Source organism: Palaemon carinicauda, chromosome 5 (genome assembly GCF_036898095.1).
Source record: "Palaemon carinicauda isolate YSFRI2023 chromosome 5, ASM3689809v2, whole genome shotgun sequence".
Classification (NCBI taxonomy): Eukaryota; Metazoa; Arthropoda; class Malacostraca; order Decapoda; family Palaemonidae; genus Palaemon; species Palaemon carinicauda.
In genome coordinates this window covers 158,010,730-158,030,669 of record NC_090729.1, presented here as the reverse complement: position 1 = coordinate 158,030,669, position 19,940 = coordinate 158,010,730, and the positions used below count along the sequence as shown (strand labels likewise).

At 42.2% G+C, this 19,940-nt stretch overlaps 1 protein-coding gene across 1 annotated transcript in view; it reads left to right on the top strand.

Moving 5' to 3' along the window:
• AGO3 (Argonaute 3) overlaps positions 1–19,940 on the top strand; it is a 431,904-nt gene that overhangs the window by 175,480 nt on the left and 236,484 nt on the right. The window contains exons 7-8 of the mRNA XM_068374249.1: positions 1,289–1,323; positions 10,359–10,558. Of these exons, the coding sequence (XP_068230350.1) occupies positions 1,289–1,323; positions 10,359–10,558 (235 nt within the window). The remainder of the gene's footprint in view (positions 1–1,288; positions 1,324–10,358; positions 10,559–19,940) is intronic.

Genomic DNA, 19,940 nt, shown 5'->3' with positions numbered 1-19,940 from the left:
CTGATATCCTGTAACATATTGGCGTTGATGTAATATTCATCTTGAAGATACTTCTAATAAGTTAAGAAATGATAAAAAAAAAATATGCCATACGTATGTACGCCATATTTTGATACGGTAGTTAGCGGCACTTTCAGATCAGCTGATCATAACCAAAGGTAAACAAAATTTTCAGTACTCAATTGTAAAATACTTCCTAATTTATAAATAAAATACAAAAATGCATTTATAGAGCATATGATATCCTATGAAACAAGAAAATGGAATAATGATAGACAGTAAGAAAATATTGACAAAATATGATCCAGATGATTGCCGAATCATAACGTATCAAAATAAGTCTACCGAAACTTCACTTTTCTAGTTCGACATACGGCAAACTCGACTTACGACCCATCTCTCGGTCCCTATCTCGGTCGTAAGTCGGCGACTACCTGTGTATACAGTATATATATATATATATATATATATATATATATATATATATATATATATATATATATATATATATATATATATATATATTTGTTCCGACACAGAGACTTACCTTGAAACACTTTATAGGAGATTACTGGTAACTCCTCTCCGACGACCAGATTTTTACGTAGTTTCCCCCTACTTCCATGTTCTATACTGTCCTGAATAACGGGAAATAACATGACCTGGGGGCATTGCCCAGGCAGGTCACCCGTCTTTGAGAAGCTCTCCCCAGTAAGTTTTCTGGTTGGTTCGTGAACACACGTGCTTCACGAAGCTCCTCATACTCCGTGCGATTCCCTTTGTGTTTGGTTCCACGTGCTTCCCACGTGATCGGGATCTCTTAGTGTGTGTTTAGTGCTTTCACTACGTGCTTTTGATTTCGCTCCCTTGTGCTTTCCTAGTGTTTTAGTGCTTTTCCTTTGTGGCTTGCTTGTGTCTACGGCCCTTTGTGTTGCGTTATGGAACACGTTCGCCGTTGTCCTGGGCCTAGGGCCGGTAGATCATGCGGGGCTTTTCTGTCTAAGCCCGAGGTTGACCCGCATACGTTGTGTACCTCGTGTAGGGGTAGAGCTTGTTCGCCGTCGGATAAGTGTTCCGAATGTGCCGATTGGCCCGAGGTCCAGTGGATAAAATTCCGTACCAAAAAGAAGAAGGCATCGAAGAAGTCCCCTAGGAAGACTAGCGTTTCTTCCCCTGCGACTTCAGCAGGAGAAGGGTCAGGTAGGGTACATCCGCCTTCCCCTACCCAAAGTAAGGGGCGAGGTAAGTCCAAGGAGAACATGCAGTTGGCTCCTCTTTCCCAAGAGAGGGAATTTGTGGGCGGTCCTTCGTTGGCCAAGGCAAGTCAGGCGACCGTAAGTGAGTGTAGTGGGGGTCCGGGGGACGTGGCTCTCTCTCATAAGGGCCACGTCTCGTCGAGGGACCCCATGTGGTCTAATACTGTCCCTTTTTCTTCGTCAGGTTCCTGGGTGGAAGTTCCAGGGTCATCAGCGACGAGTGGTGGCGTCGGCAGAGAGGAGTCCCCGCAAGAAGATCCATTGGCTTGGGACGTGCCGAGGACTCCGATGAGGTCCCCACTGGACATGGAGGAAGGCCTTGGCGGGGCCTTCCCCGGTTTGGCGGGCCCGTCGGGATGGTTGCCGCCGAAGACTTCGCTACAGGAGAGTCTCCCCATTCCTTCTCCGTCAGGGGTACGGCGTAGCCCCAAGAAAACGCAGTCACGTGCTAGGTCACGATACGGAGGTCAGTCTTTCTCGTCAGGACGTGACTCTTCGTATTCGTCAAGCAGTGAACGGAGGAGACGACAGAGGAGGAAACGAGATCGGTCGGTGCGGAGGAACTCCCCTTTGCGGTCTCCCACAACATCTCGGGACAGGGTGAGTCCCAGTTCCCCTCCTCCCAAAAGCAGGAGAACAACTCCCCCAGTAGGGACGTGGAAACGAGGTCGGTCTGTGCGGAGGAACTCCCCTTCGCGGTCTCCCACAGGATCTCGGGACAGGATGAGTCCCCGTTCCCCTACACCCAAAAGCAGGAGAACAACCCCCCCAGTAGGGACGCGGAAACGAGGTCGGTCTGTGCGGAGGAACTCCCCTTCGCGGTCTCCCACAGGATCTCGGGACAGGATGAGGCCCCGTTCCCCTACACCCAAAAGCAGGAGACCAGTCTCTCCGAAAGGGACGTGGGTGTTTGTCCCAGAGAACAACTTTAAAGTCTGTTCCAAACCTATTGGTTCGACACATGAGCGGGCAGGAGACAGTCCCCCTAGAAGGACCTCCACGTGCCGCGTCAGGGAGTCACCAGATGAGCGAAGGGCTACATCTTGCAGGCCTAAGACCCGTCCTGGAGACGTTTATCCCGCCCAGCGCAGGGGGCCGTCGTCTAGGCCGGGCAGCCTCGACAGGTCTCCCCATCGAGACCCCAGAAGGGGAAGGACACCTCCGTCGATCTATCTCACGGAGGACACCGTTTCACCGAAAAAGGCCACGAAGAGGAGAGGTACGGCGGACGTCGAAGATAAAGGGAACCGTGGACCCCGCCATCACGGCAGAGACCGAGATCACGATTCGCCCCGTCGGTCGGAAGGAGGGGAGGGCGAGTCGGCGGTGACGGAGGACTCAGCGTACAGGAGAGTCCTTGCCTTAATTAGGGGTTATAACAACCTTATAGAACCCGCCACTCAAGAGGAAGAACCCTGGACTTCAGGCCTGAACAAGTTCATAGCGGTCCCCGCCCAGAAAAAGTCCTCTCTCTCTCTCCCTGAGGCCAGTAACGTGGGGATTGGAAAGACTCACATTGATAAGGTCATATCCCGCAATAGCGACTCCTGCAGGGGTCACAGCTCAGCAAAGCTCCTACAGGGTTTGAAGTCGCAGACGAAATACTACTCTTTAGAAAATAGGCCGACCGGTGCGTGCAAGACCGAGGAAGCCATAGACATCCTGTGCCAGGGCATCTCCGACGGGAGGGCATCGGCAGCATCTACCTTCTTCTCCCCTTCCGAGTCGGCAATGATGGAGGAGATGTCCAAGGACTTAGTTTATGTGGCCTCCTGGCTGGATTGGTGGGCCACCACCCTAGTAGGCACCCAGATTCCTACAGACTCCATGGAACCTGCAAAACGGGAGGCTCTGAATGAGTTGCTGGGGTCAGGTAGCCGCGCCCTTAAATTCCTGACCTTTCAGTCTTTGGCTCTCTCTGCAAACTGGATTCTCTGGAGAAGAGACGCCCTAGTCAAGAACCTTCCCATTAAGATTCCTGACAGGGAAGCTAAAGCCTTGAAGACCTGCTCCGTCTGGGGGTAGCAGCTTATTCCGACGAAGAAGGCGGAAGAGGTCGTGGAGAAGTTGGCCAAAAAGAGGGAGCTACCTACCCTGAAGCCACAGGCGGCACGCCGCCCCATCTTCAGGAGGCCAGTGACAGAAGCACCCATGGCCGCGTGTACCACACCAACTCAAGGAAGGAGGGAACCCTCGTCAGGACAGTGGTCTTCCTCTGTGGTTCCCCCCCGAAGAGGTTCATCTTCTAACCCCCCAACGTATAGGTCTTCTTTCTACTCCTCCAGGAGGGGGAGAACTGGCCGTTCTTCCCGTAGGAGATAAGATGGGAGGCCCCCCTCCCCTGCCCAAGCCTCAGGTAGGGGGATGCCTCAGACTCACTTGGCAAGCATGGAAGCTCCACGGAGCAGATCCGTGGACAGTTACAGTACTAAAGGAGGGCTACAGGATCCCCTTCATGGAAGAGACACCCCCCCTAGTTCCAGCAACGCAGGCAGACTGGTTGGTGCCCAAGGACCTGGCGAAGAGGGCAGCGTTGGACGAAGAAGTCAAGACGTTGTTGCAGAAGGGAGCTTTAGAAACAGTGACATTCCCGGGTCCGGGGTTCTACAGCCGCCTGTTCCTAGTGGAAAAAGCGACAGGAGGGTGGAGACCTGTAATAGACCTGTCAGCCCTCAACAGGTTTCTCAGGAAAGTGACCTTCAAAATGGACACTCCAAGAAGGGTCATGGCGTCCTTGAGAGAGGGCGACTTTATGATTTCTATAGACCTCAAGGACGCCTACTTCCAAGTGCCCATTCATCCGTCGAGCAGGAAGTTTCTCCGGGTCAAGTGGGGTACCCAGGTGTTACAATTCAAGGCCCTATGCTTCGGTCTTTCAACAGCCCCCCAGGTATTCACGAGGGTCTTTACGACGGTCTCCATATGGGCCCACGAACGGGGCATTCGACTCATCAGGTACCTGGACGACTGGTTACTCCTTTCATCCTCAAAGGAAGACTTGAAACAACAGGGCGAAGATCTTCTTCAATTGTGCAAGACCCTGGGCATCGTGGTCAACTTGGAGAAATCACAGCTAACCCCATCCAACAGGAGGACGTACCTTGGAATGGTCCTGGATTCGTTACAGGTCAAGGCATTCCCAACCACGGAAAGGCTGGACAACCTGGATCGAGTGCTCCGGCCCTTCCTTCTGGGTCGCCCCAGAAGAGCGCAGGATTGGCAAAGGTTGGTAGGGCACCTGGTGTCCCTAGAGAAGCTGGTACCTCACGGGAGACAGAACTTAAGGGTGGTTCAATGGAACCTGAAAGAACATTGGAACCAGAAAAGTTCCCCGGACATTGTGGTCCCTCTCCTTCAGGAGTCCAGGAAGGCCTTGGAATGGTGGCAGGATCGGTCAAACACCCTAAGGGGGATGCCACTGTCCTCCCAACCTCCGGAGGTTCTTCTCTTCACGGACGCGTCGAAGGACGGGTGGGGAGCCCATCTCCGGGAAAAGACAGCAAAGGGGGCGTGGTCAGAGGGGGAGAAATCCCTACACATAAATATCCTGGAAATGAGAGCGGTCCAAGAAGCCTGCAACCACTTCGAGGAGGACATGAGAGGGCATTCGGTGGCCCTAATGTCAGACAATGCAACGGTGGTGGCTTACGTGAAGAAGGAGGGGGGACTGAGATCAAAAGAGTTGTGCGAACTAGCCCTTCAAATCCTAAAATGGGCGGAACAGAAGGACGTCATCCTGACGGCAAGGTTCATTCCAGGGAAGAACAACGTCCTAGCAGACGGCCTCAGCAGAGTGGGGCAAGTGGTAGCAACAGAATGGTCCCTACACCCACAAGTGGCAAGCTACATTATACAGATGTGGGGATCTCCGGTAATGGATCTGTTTGCAACAAGGTTGAACGCGCAACTCCCCGTATTTTGTTCTCCCGTCCCAGATCCGAAGGCGGCAATGGAAGACGCCTTTCAGCACAAGTGGGACGGACTGGACGTGTACGCCTTTCCCCCCTTCTCCCTGATAAGGCAGGTCCTCAACAGAGTAAGAGCAGCAAACAACCTAAGGATGACTTTGGTAGCGCCTTGGTGGCCGGAGAGAGAATGGTTCGCGGACCTAAGGAACCTCACCGTCCTACCTCCTTGGCCTCTACCCGGCAGGTCAGACCTATTAAAACAACCTCACTTTCAGCGGTTTCACAGAAACCCGCAAGCCCTTCGTCTTCACGCCTGGAGATTATCCAGCGGCTCCTGAAGAAGCAAGGGTACTCCGGCAAGACAGCCAGGAGGATGTCGCTATACCTGAGGAAATCATCCACAGCCGTCTACCAGTCTAAGTGGGCGGTATTCGTGAAGTGGTGCAGGGACAAGAAGTTAGAGCCCTTGGAAGCGTCAGTGCCCGTGATAGCCGACTTCATGGTTTATCTCAGGGACAAGTTAGACATGTCAGTTCCAGCGATCAAGGGAGTTCGGGCGGCCCTGGGTCAAGTCTTTCTTCTCAAGGGCATAGATCTCGGCTCCTCCAGGCATATCTCCATGCTTATCAGAGCGTTCGAACAATCATGCCCCCCTTCCGCCCCTAGAATCCCGAGTTGGGACTTGGCGCGAGTCCTAGATATGTTACGGAAACCACCATTCGAGCCCTTAAAGGACATTGATGACAAGAATCTCACGCTCAAGGCGGTCTTCTTGCTAGCATTAGCCTCGGCTAAGAGGGTGGGCGAGCTACACGGACTGTCATTCGAGGTGGAACACACTAGGGGATGGAAGGAAGTAACCTTTAAGTTTGTCACATCCTTCGTCGCCAAGACTCAGAACCCCTCGGTGTGGGATCCGAGGTTTGAGAGTTTTTCGATAACGGCAATCCCGAATAAAGGAAACCCGGAGGACCTAAAATTATGCCCGGTCAGGACTATTAGGAAATACCTTAAGAGAACGGCAAACCTCCGCCCGTCTATCAAGAATCTCTTCGTCTCATGGGAAAAATAAAGAAAAAGATATCCAAAAATACGGTTTCGTTCTGGCTCAGGAAAGTGATCACGCAAGCCTACTTAAAACAAGGTCTTCCTACACCGGGGAAACCCAGAGCTCACAATGTTCGGGGCATTAGCACCTCTCTAACGTTCGAAAAGATCATGTCAGTAGCGCAGGTTCTTCGAGCGGGAACTTGGTCCAACCAGTCGACCTTCACCGCACATTATCTCAAGGACTGTACGAGAAAGTCTCTGGACGGGTTTTCTATCGGGCCGGTCATCTCAGCCCTGCATTCGGTTTGACGGCTCAAGCCCCAGGCTCAATCGCGAAACATAAAGTATCTAGACACAAGGAACCGAGTTCTATTTTCCCCCCTTTTCTAACTTTCTCGTACCGTCAGTCGTCATCAAGAAATATCGCTCATTACACAAGACGAAAATTCGCCATATCAAGCACAACGAAGATATTGCAGAAGGGTAAGTGTTATATCACACTTAATGAGTCTTTTACGTAGTTTTCCCTACTGTCCATCGGGGTCAGGGCTAAAGGGCACTCCCCCCCTCCTAAGGTGTAAGTCTCCTATAAAGTGTTTCAAGGTAAGTCTCTGTGTCGGAACAAATCACAAATTTTAAGTAATTTGTATTTTTCCTAACAATACTTACCGAAGAAACACTTTAGGTTTAGGGCCCCCCCAACCGTCCCCGCAGTGCCCCGCTGACCTCGTGGTTTTGTTCATTACATAAAACTTACTGGGGAGAGCTTCTCAAAGACGGGTGACCTGCCTGGGCAATGCCCCCAGGTCATGTTATTTCCCGTTATTCAGGACAGTATAGAACATGGAAGTAGGGGGAAACTACGTAAAAATCTGGTCGTCGGAGAGGAGTTACCAGTAATCTCCTATAAAGTGTTTCTTCGGTAAGTATTGTTAGGAAAAATACAAATTACTTAAAATGTGATATATATATATATATATATATATATATATATATATATATATATATATATATATATATATATACTGTATATATATATACACACAGTGGAACCTCTACATACGAATTTAATCCGTTCCAGAACCAACTTCGGATGTAGAAAATGTTCGAATGTCGAAACGAATTTTCCCATAAGAATACATTGAAATAGGATTAATCCGTGGTTGAGCCCAAAAACCTATGATAACTTCTTAATAAACTACTACACATAATTTTCCCATGAGAATAATGAACACTAAATTAGATAATAGACATGTAAATAAGAAGAATAGACATGTAAATAAGAAGAATTAGCAAAAAATGATAAATAAGAAACGGGTTTTTAGCATCACTTTACCTCAGAAACTCCAGCGCAGGTGTTGTTTGTCTTCGCTACGCAGAGAGGAGAGAGGAGACGGACGGACGGCGAGGAGGTAGAGAGGTTAACTACGATAAACGTAGCACTACCGTAACTTATTCTAACTTACACTAAGTGAACTTTAACATAACTTAGCTTATTTTTTTTTTTTATATTTTATATTTTTTTTTTTACATTTTCTTTTTTTCTTTTTGATGATTACGTAATTTTAATCACTATCACTCTCTACATTTAAAATTGACTGAATTTCTTTTGCTTCACTCTTTTCTGTTTTCTTTGTTTCACTTTCTTCCGCTTCACTCTTTGCCGTTTTCTTCGATTCACTTACATCCTCTTCATCGCGAGTTCGCTTTGCAGTTTTTTTAAAGAAAGCATCGATAGATAATTGCTTGGTACGGCTTTTCAGAATGTTTCGAAAGTGAGTTAGGGAAACATCATCGAATTGAGAAACTACACGACAAACCTGCAATTTCTTTGGATGGTATTTGTCGATGAAGTCGACCACGTCTTGATATTTTCCTAACACCTCTTTTATTTGCGCTGAACCTAACACATGTTCTACCTCCTCGCTCTCTTCCTCGTCATCGCTCATGTGTTCCGACATAGCATGGAGTTCCTTGAGCTCATCCGTCGTCAGTTCGTCGTGATGTTTGGCGACGAGTTCCGTAACGTCATCTGCGTTGACCTCCAGACCCATGGACTTGCCAAGGGAGACGATTTCCTCTACGGCTTCCGCTGCACCGACCACGGGATCAGGTTCGGGGTCAAAACCCTCGAAATCTCGGGGAGAAACTGCATGAGGCCACAGCTTCTTCCAGGCAGAATTGAGGGTCCGTCGAGTTAATCCCACCCAAGCCTGATCTATGATCTTCAAGCATTGCACGATGTTGAAGTGGCCCCTCCAAAATTCACGCAAAGTTAAGTTGGTGCTTTGCGTGACATTAAAGCACTGCTTAAATAAGTGCTTGGTGTACAGCTTCTTAAAATTAGAGATGACTTGCTGGTCCATGGGCTGGAGGATAGAGGTGGTATTCGGTGGAAGATACAGCACCTTTATGAACTTGAATTCATCGAAGATATCATCTTCAAGTCCGAGGGTGTGAGCGGGTGCATTGTCAAGGCATAGCAGGCACTTTAAAGGCAATTTCTGTTCATGAAGATACTTCTTCACAGAAGGGCCGAAAACTTGGTTTACCCATTGCACAAAGAATTGCTTAGTGACCCAGGCCTTCGAGTTGGATCGCCAGAAAACATGAAGCTGATCCTTATCGACGTTGTGTGCTTTAAAGGCCCTAGGGTTCTCTGAATGGTAAACAAGTAAGGGCTTGACTTTAAAGTCCCCGCTAGCATTGGCACATAGGGCAAGAGTCAACCGATCCTTCATTGGCTTATGCCCAGGCAATTTCCTCTCTTCGGCAGTGATGTAGGTTCGACTCGGCATCTTCTTCCAAAACAGCCCGGTTTCATCACAATTAAACACCTGCTGCTCTACGTAGCCTTCTTCCTTCACGATCTTTTCAAAGTTCTTGACAAAGTCAGCTGCAGCCTTTGTGTCCGCACGAGCAGCCTCTCCGTGGCGAACAACTGAATGAATCCTGGACCGTTTCTTAAATTTCTCGAACCAGCCACGAGATGCCTTGAAATCATCTGAGGAAGGATGCACGTAAAAAATCACGATTAAAACAGAGTTAATATCAGAACGCACAGAGCACAACCGCAAGAAGCCGACGAGAACAGAGGACTGACCCAAGCCGCGCTAATTGAGCGTTCCTCCGAGGTCGATGTGCTGCCTTCTATCGGCGGAAATAAAAAACACTTCAGGCGCTATGAGCACCGACTACGCGTACGAGTATTGTTTACTTCGGTTGTCGAAAAAAACATTCGGGTGTAGAGTCGGAACGTGTTCGAATTGTACTTCGCGTGTTGAAAAATTCGGATACAACCGGTACGACGAAAATTGCTTACTTCGTGTGTCGAAATAAAATTCGGGTGTAGAGTCAAAAATTTGCTCGAATTTTACTTCGGATGTTGGAAAATTTGGATGTAGATACGTTCGGATGTAGAGGTTCCACTATATATATATATTATATATATATATATACACACACACACGTATACATACATACACACATATTACATATAAATTTATATATATATATATATATATATATATATATATATATATATACACACACACATATATATATATATATATATATATATATATATATATATATATATATATATATATATATATATATATATATATATATATATATATATATATATATATATATATATATATATATATATATATATATGTGTGTGTGTGTGTATATGTATATATATAGGTGTATATATATATGTGTGTGTGTGTCTTTATGCATATATATAGGTATATATATGTATATATATTATATATATATATATATATATATTATATTTATATATTTATATATTTATTTACTTTGAGTAAAAGGCATTAAAAGTCAAACTTACAAATATTTCTTTTCCATTCCAGAATATTTTTGTTTTTAATCATGATTTTTTTGCCTCATACCTAGATGTTCAAGGACTAGCAATGTTTCATCATTTTATCAAGACTGCACTTTATGTGCTCAACTCACATTGTCAATTGAGTACAGTTACAATCTTTGAAATTTAGTTTTTTAAGGACATTTATGAAAATTTTCTCCTTATATTAGTTCAAACATGGTTTGATGAAAATGTCTTGTCTTTCCCTAGTGCACTTGATTCCTAATGCCTTTCTCTATTTTTTACTTTTAGATTACCATCTTACACACTACTCAACCTATTAATGGGGAACCAGTTACAGTTAAGATAATATATAAGCTGAAGACATCAATGGACAATTGTGTGCAGTTGTACAATGTGCTTTTTGGGCGCATCATGAGGATACTCAAAATGGCTAAAGTTGGTATGAATTATTATTCCCCAGGAGGATCTATGTTAGTGCCACAACACAAGTGAGTATCAAAATACAATATTCTGAGATTAAAAGAAGGAAGTTCCTATCATTGTAATCTTTTAGTGCCTGTAGAAAACTGAATCGTAATTTTGCATTGTTCCAACAGAAATACAAACCCTCGTTTATTACTTAGGAGATGAAAATGAGTGCAAGCTGGCATACGGCTATAGAAATTTTAAAAAGGTGTCAACAACTGTTCCGGTTTTTACTAGTTATAGTGGGACAAAGCACCCACTCCCCACTCACTCATGCCATCTTCACTTTGATCATAGCTGTGGTTGAAGATAGAAGTCTCCTTCCACTTTCACTAGTTATGGCAAATACAGTAAAACTTTTACTCCTGGTTTTATTCCCATTAACCCATCACTATCTCGTGGATTTTGTCCTTGAGTCGGAAATAGCATCATGGCTCTATTAACTCTTAAGTTGGTTAGAGGTAACTACCTGTTGGCCGAGGGGCTTACCTTTACTTTCATGGAGTTAGCTTTCCCTGAACTTTTGGTTTCATTCCCGTTATGATGCACTAGTATCTGAGGATCTGGATTCTTCCTTGAAGGACCGGTTTCGTCACGTGCTTCGACGTCATCTTCCGGTCATTAGTAGAATTACTGGTGAAGATTTATGTGGGAGAGTGCACAAGCACACCAGTACGCATCCACCTGTAGGACGAGACGCCCCTTTATCAGAGGGTCAGACGGTTTGCAAAACTTTTTGCCGACGCTATCGAGGAACAGTGCAAGGAATTGTATTAACCTGGTATTATTGAACTCAGCGTCTCTCCTTTGTCTTCGCGCATTGTTCCAGTCAGCAAGAAGGACACCAGTACAGGTATATCTTGCCTCGTGCCAGTAATTGGTTCCAGGAGAGGCAACTTAAAGCAAAAAAAACCACTCTGTCGAATTTACTTGTCACTAGGATAAACCAAAAATATCCATTCCCAGTTCTGTTTTTTATTTATAAATGGAATTTGAATAATATTTGTTTAACAAGAATCTATTTTAAGCTTATAATCAATTAAGTTTTAGTTTTTAATTAGTACAGAAAAAAAAGTTAAGCGTACAAGTAAATGCCCTTACATGCTTGTAAATGTAAATGTTTAGAATTTGGCATGTTTACATTACATCGCAGACTCGATTAATTTTATGAATGTTGTTTGGTTTAAGACAGTATAAGATAAAATTATTTTGTGAGGTTAAATAAACATAGTTAGAATTATTTTACGATAGTATAGAATAAACAAATTTGTTTAATTTACCAATATTTACATCCAGTTTGATTACTTTGTGCATGTAGATGGCTGCGGATTGTCAGTGTCAACCGCTGATTCTGGCTGCTGTTGTTTGATATGCAGTTTAATAAGAAACTGGTCGAGAGTTCCTTGGAGTGTGCTCTTCTTTTCTTCAAGGATTACTGTATATGATAGAGAAAAATTATATCGTCAATACTTTGTTAATTTCAGTATGGTCCCAAATTATGCGTGTTCGAATTATACGGTTCCCCTTTTCTGCGATCGCTATTTTTCAAAAATAAATTTTCTGTATCTGCGAAGCTGTTCAAAGTCTGCGAGTCAAGCACTACAAAATGTATCAAATCTATTGTCTTTCTAAGTATATTGGTAGCCCTAACTGCGGTGATTTATAATAAATGTTACAAAACGATATGAAGATTACATCTTATTAACATAATTTCATAATGAATAGCCTATTTAAGGATAAAATTCCACATCAACAATGAAATCAACTGTTAACTGTGCGAGTCCAGCTGACAAAATGTAAACAGAATTGTGGTTACGTTCTCGGCAATCTTTATCTTTCTCCAACCTTACGATAATTATAATGGTAGTGTTAATGATGGTATATTAAAGAATTATTTTGGTTTAGTATAAAAGCCTTATTTTTCTCTTCAGCCATTCAAGGTTTTCACGGGTAGACTGGGTTCGTTTATCGGTAGTGAAAAGCCTAAATTTCGGTAACGAGTCGGCAATATTTTGTCATATTTTAAACAGTATACATTTCATTTGCAAAGATTGGTTTTGTAGAGTACACTGTATAATAAAAATCTCTCTCTCTCTCTCTCTCTCTCTCTCTCTCTCTCTCTCTCTCTCTCTCTCTCTCTCTCTCCCCCCCCGTAAGAAACAAACCTTAGATCACATATGGCAACTTGAGTTTAAGAATGAAATTAACATGACTATTGTTAGTTGAGGTGATCAATTCCTAGCTTCAGGAGGTACACAAGACAAAAAAAGGGCATTAGATTACAACAGCTGATTCTCTCTCTCTCTCTCTCTCTCTCTCTCTCTCTCTCTCTCTCTCTCTCTCTCTCTCTCTCTCTCTCTCTCTCTTTTGTGCCCTAGTTGTTACTCCTATTACTGCACCTTTAGAGAGAGCATAAGCTACCTTGTTAGCTTTACCTTCTATGTGGCGAAATCCTTTATATTGAACTCTACAATCTCTCAATCCATCTCATTTGACGAGTGGTCAAATAATTTTTATAATACAAATCACGTAAGGGGCGATGATCACTTTGCAACTCAATCGACTGACCTATTAAAAAGAACCAATGCCTCTCTAGAACCCAAAGAATAGCCAAAGCCCCTCTATCAAATGTACTATAATTCTTTTCTGCCCCTTTGAATGTCTGGGAAGCAAAACAAATGGGTCTCTCACTGGCTTTATCATCTCGTTGAGAAACTACGCCACCAATAGCTACGCTACTCGCATCTGTTGTCACTAAAAACGGGCGATTAAATCTAGGATATGCGAGTAATTCATTGCTAGTTAATACAGCTTTCAAATGGTTAAAGGCCCTTTCTTCTTCTTCCTCCCCAATTTATTACTTTTTGTTTCTTTAAAGCATCTAAGGGTCTAGCTATCTCTCCAAAACCTCTTAAGAATTTATGGTAATACCCAGCGAGCCCAAGGAACCCAGCTACTCCTTAGAGATACGTGGCCTGGGGAAATCTGTATTATCCGCTACTTTACTGGGGCAAGGTTGGATACCTTATGGGGTTATTATGTGACCTAAAAATTCAACCTGTTTACAGAAAAATTTGCACTTTGACAAATTTATTTTCATACCATTACGTCGCAATGCTGCTAAAACTTTACGAATATTATTATTATGTTCTTTGGCCTTTTTCCCTGTAATTATATCATCTAAATAAACAAGAACATTATGGCCAATTAAGGGCAACAAAACCGCCATCATTACTCTAGAACAAGGAGTTGGAGCATGTTTAACACCGAAAGGAAGAAAATTAAACTGAAATGATTGATCGATAGCTATACAGTACATGCCGTTTTACATTTACTGTCTTCCTGAATGGGTATTTGATAGTATCCAGATTTTAAGTCAACAGTTGTAAAATATTTGCTATCCCATACTTTCATAAGTAATTCCTCATTGGAGGGCAATGGGAATGCATTATCCTTAGTGACTACATTCAATTTCCTATAATCAACACACAATCTTACCAAGCCTAGGGGGATTCGCGCTCCTCAATTATCCCTTGTTCTCTTAATTTATTAATTTTCCTTTCTATCTCTCCCTGGAAATGAATGGATACCCAGTTTCAGTGCTAAAGGGAAATCGATCAATCCTCCCGGGTGGCTCATCTCCAATTGCAATTACATTGGAATAATTATTGACAATGTCACTAATTACAGGCTGATATTCTGAGGGACATAATTTTTGCGCTTGCATAATCAAATTCTGAGTGCGTTCGTCTGTGCGGGCTGGGGTTATGACTCCCAACATCCCATTATAAGCAATTTCACATAACTAATTCACACACAGAATCACTTCCTAAAACAACTCTTTTTATTTGACAAATTAACTATCGTTTTATCAGCTCTGTTCCCTTTGATTTCTGTCAAGCCCTCTAATATCATATGGGCCCAATTGTCATGGGGTTTAACAATACCTTGGTTCCTTCCGCAAGAGGGTGACACGGGGTCACAGATATGCTCATAAGGGTCTGGGGGAACAACACATTTCTCCTGTCTCAGGTACAGCTGTTACCCTACTTAAATGTCTCTCCGAGCTAACACACGCACTTACTCTTTCATGACTTTCTATCAGCAAAATGTACCCTCTTGCTTTTACTGTTATTGTATATTTTCCCCCAAAAATGTAAATTTGATTATTAGATATAAAGTCTATTCCTAGGCTAGCCTCAATTCCTGAAATTCCCAAGGTGGGCAAGACAAAAAAATCATGTGTAAACTTCACAGACCTCACTTTAAACTGGACGATTGATGTATGGTTTATGTGTAGTTTATTTCCGCCTGGCGTGTCAAGAACAATGGATGCCGCTGGCTGTAGTGGATTTGAGAAGAATTTTTTTTCAATCAATGAAACACTGGCTCCCGTGTCAATCAGCGCTCGGATGGATTTATCTTGCAGGTCGATCCTAACTGCTAGCATTCCCAGCCGGCCATTACGAGATATGGGACACGGGCCGATGACCTCAGCTGCCATACCGCTGGCCCCTGGTCCTCTACCTAGTGCTGCGGGGTTGAGGTCAGGGTTACCGTTGAAGGTCCCAGTGCCTGCTCTGTCACGTCTGTTGTCACTGCTTCCTCGGCTACTGTTTGTGATGTCATGTGGGGATGGCATCGAACTCCTTCATCTCCCCCTTCTGTTTCCTTTTCCTCGGACGTTGGGCTGGGATAGGTGTGCGTGTGCCCCAGCCCGCGCACCCTGGGCGTTTTTTGCTGGGCGCACTTTAGATAAATGACCGTAGGTCTGACAAGTGTAGCAGCAGGCCGATCCTTGGGTGGGGCACTCCACTCGGTGGTGCCCCTCTCCCCCACAGTGCCAACATCTGAAGACACAGCTAATCTGCTGACTGCATTCCCCCTTACCACTCTGTCTAGTGTTCTGTATACCTGGTGAGTGGATACACTTGTGCGACCCTATAAATATCCTGATTTAACGCGGATAACAAAAGGCTATCGAGTGCAATATAGCTACAATTTTCGTGAATAGTCGGTGATTAGTTTGAGGTCAGAAAAGTGGGATAAAATGTCGGCATGGGATAGTTATCTTGTGAATTACTAAAAATCTGATCAAGATTGCACTCTATAATACAGGCAAAGCTTGGAGGGACATTGCTGCAGTCAGAAAAAGTAAATTCTATGAGTTGGCGAAACAAGAACTCGACCGTCTGATAACAGAGGTCACTAGTAACTCCAAATAGTGTGACGGAAAAATATTCGCAGACATATTGAAACAATATGATCTAACAAACTGGAGCAAATCTGCGGAAAACATCAGCTAAATAATAGAAGAAATTCCAAAGAAGATCTAAGTGATAAAAGAGACTTATAAAGAAAGTTTACATCAATCAACACATTCCATCAAAGAACAATAAGAAGTCCAATATGCAATATGGTGAATATGCTGATTGATGCATTGGGAAAAAGAATGCCAAAATGGTGCAATACATGTAAGATATGGTATTCCATTAATAATCCTCAACAGCTGATTAGAAAATGCGATGCATACCATGTTCCAACACACCCTACATGTGCTGAAATACAGCAAAAAATAAAAAATAGACCCACAAAGGTATTCTGCTCAACATGCGTAGTCTGGATAGAAAATATAAATAAGTCGAGACTAAATCTGCAAATGGTTGAAATTAAAGAAGAAGAAGAGAAAAATTAACAGGATATGTGTAAGGATGCAGAGGAAATCATTGATATAACTTATGACGCCATCCAACAACATACTTACGAAGAAATAAATTATCAGATAGAAACAAATAATAGACCCAAGAGACTCTGCCCGGACCTACATACTTTTAGGGAAGAGCAAGAACAAGAAAAAAAAAGAAAAGAAAGATATAGTCTGCAATTTGCTGAAAAGAGGGAATTGCAGATTTGCTACTTTAAGCATCCAAAGATATGCCATAATTATGAAATATATGGTAAATATGCGTATTTAGACGGACATGGAGACGAATACAGAGATCTCCATCCAAAAATATGCAAAAGCTTAAAAGAAGGAAAAGGCTGCAGTTTCAACAAAAAATGTTGATATATGCATCCTGCAACCATGAAGGAAAGTAAGAAAACTCAGCAAACTGAAAAGAAAAACGAAAGCAAAAATGAAATAAAAAAAAAAAGAAACAAAAAAGCAGGCCGCGTATATACAGCGCTATGCACCAAAAGCCCCAAGATATGATGCCTTTCAACCCAAATATGCACATTTAGAGCCCAACTACAAAGAATGCATCTATAATTCCAGGGGTTGGTGCAGATATGGGGATGATTGCAGGTATACACATATAAATATGAAGGCGAAAGAGCAAATATAATAGAAAAGTTGTATTTTTTAATGGCAGAATTCCTGGAATTGAAGAAAACATCATATCAGAACAGGAAGGAAGCATGGGAGAATCCATTTTATTACCAATATTAAATAATGGATGAAACACAAACCATAATAATGATGAATGCACAGGGTTTAGTCACGAGTAACTCTAAAAGGAAAATAGAGTTCTTAGAAGAACTAACCCAAATTGAAAAAATAGATATATTAAATATAAGTGAAACATGGTATTCCCAGGAGACTGGCAGTGGTGACCAGATAAAGGGTTTCCAAACTTATAGATCAGACAGAACAAATACGAATCAATGGGGAAACGCAATATATGGAAGAGACATAAATCAAGGAAAAGTCTGTGAAAAATACAGCAACACAGAATGTGAATTGATTGCGGTAGAATTTGAAAAACTAGGGAGTATTGTAGTTTACAGACCCCCAAATACTAAGGAGTTTGACCTAATCATAGAAAGAATAGATGATATATGTAGAAACCATAAAGACTGGAATATACTCCTATCCGGAGATATTAACTTTCCTTTCGTGGATCTGAAAGAACGGATTGAAGAAAGTGGTTGTATGTATACATATAAAAAAAAGAGAGTAATAGTAGTGCAGAAGATAAGAGGCAATTTGAAAAGCTTCAAAATATGCTATTAATAACATAGTATGCAACAAATAAACCACATTCCAACATGAAAAGAAAATGTCCTAGATCTAGTATTTGTGAATGAGGTGAATTATGTTAAAAAAATAAGTGTATAACACGGAAATTTCAGACCACAATGTCATAGAATTAATAGTCCATTCCAAAGCAAGAGATCGCAGAATTAATCAAAGCACAAAACGTTGGGAAGGATATGGAAAATATAATTTTTATTGTAAGAATATAAAATGGTCAGAATTAAATGTACTGAGCAAAGAATGGGAAAATGTATTTGTAAGTGATAATATACAGGTAAATACGGACATACTGTACAAAATACTGGAGAAAATTGTTGAAAAATATGTACCACAAAAAAAAAAAACAATAAACAAAAGACATGCATACCAAGAGACAGAAGGATCTTATTTCAGAAAATTAGAAATTGGAAGAAAAATTTTGCTTAAGAGAAAAATGTGTGGAAAATGATGGAAATAAAATTTAAGATAGAAAATGCAGAACAAAAGATTATACAATTGAAAAAAAAATGAAAAAAAGGAACTTAGAAGAAAGGACACTTCAAAATATAAAAAAAAAAAAACCAAAGTACTTTACTCTTATGCAAAATAGATGAATAAAGGGAGATTAGCAATAGGCCCTCTAAGAATTGAAGGACGGCTAACGAATGAAAAAAAGGAAATATGCAACATATTAGCAGAAAAATATACGAGTGAGTTCACGCCAAGAATTGCAAATGAGAATAATGAAACAAATGAGAGAAGAAAATGTTGAATATCTATCGGATATAGATATTAATGAAGCAGATGTTGTCAAGGCTATAAACGAAATTAAAAATGGATCGGCAGCCGGACCAGATGGAGTTCCAGCGATTTTGTTTAAAAAACTGCAAACACTATCGTGAAGCCGCTTGCAGTACTGCCAAGACAAAGTGTAGATATGAGCGAGATATATGTTAAACATAAATTAGCTTATATAACCCCTATCTTCAAAAGTGGATCAAGACTAGAGGCAAGCAATTATAGACCTGTTAGTCTAACATCACACATTATGAAAGTGTATGAGAGGGTAATAAAAAAGAAAATAATGAATCATTTGGTTAAAAATAATTTGTTTGATAAAGGTCAACACGGTTTTGTGGCTGGAAAAAGTACACAAACCCAACTGATAGCATACTGAAAACATATACAAAAATATGATAAATGAAAAAGACACAGATGTGATCTATCTAGATTTTGCAAAAGCCTTTGACAAGGTAGACCATAATATATTAGAGAAAAAAATGAGAAAGCATAATATTGTGGGAAAGATATGAAAATGGGTAAAAGAATTCCTGCAAAACAAAACAGATAGTGGTTGCGAATGACGAGAAATCAAATGAAGCTCAGGTAATATCTGGCGTGCCACAAGGTACGGTATTAGCTGCACTGCGGTTTGTTATTATGATCTCAGACATAGATTGTGATGTTGAAAACTCTGTAGTGAGAAGTTTCGCCGATTACACAAGAATAAGTAGAGAAATTACTTGTGATGAAGATAGGAACTCACTACAAAGAGATCTAAACAAAATATATGAAGGGGCGGAGATAAATAGGATGGTATTTAACTCCGATAAATTCGAATCAGTAGATTATGGAAACAGAGAAGGAATGGTATATGCATACAAGGGACCTAATAACGAGACGATCACAAACAAGGAAGCAATTAAAGACTTCAGTGTAATGTTAAATAGGAATATGTTATGCAACAACCAAATAACACTGTTGGCTAAATGTAAAGCAAAAATGGGAATGTTATTCAGACACTTTAAAACAAGAAAAGCTGAACACATGATTATGCTTTACAAAACTTATGTACGTAGTACACTCGAGTACTGCAATGTGATATGGTACCCACACTACCAAAAGGATATCGCACAAATAGAGAGTGTACAAAGGTCCTATACTGCTAGAATAGAAGAAGTTAAGGACCTTGACTATTGGGAAAGACTGCAATTTTTAAAACTATACAGTCTAGAAAGGAGAAGAGAATGCTACATGATAATACAAGCATAGAAGCAAATAGAAGGAATTACTGAAAACATCATGGAACTAAAAATATCAGAAAGAGCAAGCCGAGGTAGATTAATAGTGCCAAAAATATACCAGGAAAACTAAGGAAGGCGCACAGGACATTAATCCACTACGCACCAGCATCGATAATGCAGCGACTATTCAATGCGCTGCCAGATTATCTAAGAAATATATCAGGAGTGGGCGTAGATGTGTTTAAGAATAAGCTCGATAAATACCCAAGATGCATCCCAGACCATCCAAGACAGGAAGATGCAAAATACACCGGAAGATGCATTAGCTAACTCTCTGGTGGATATAAGAGGTGCCTCACACTG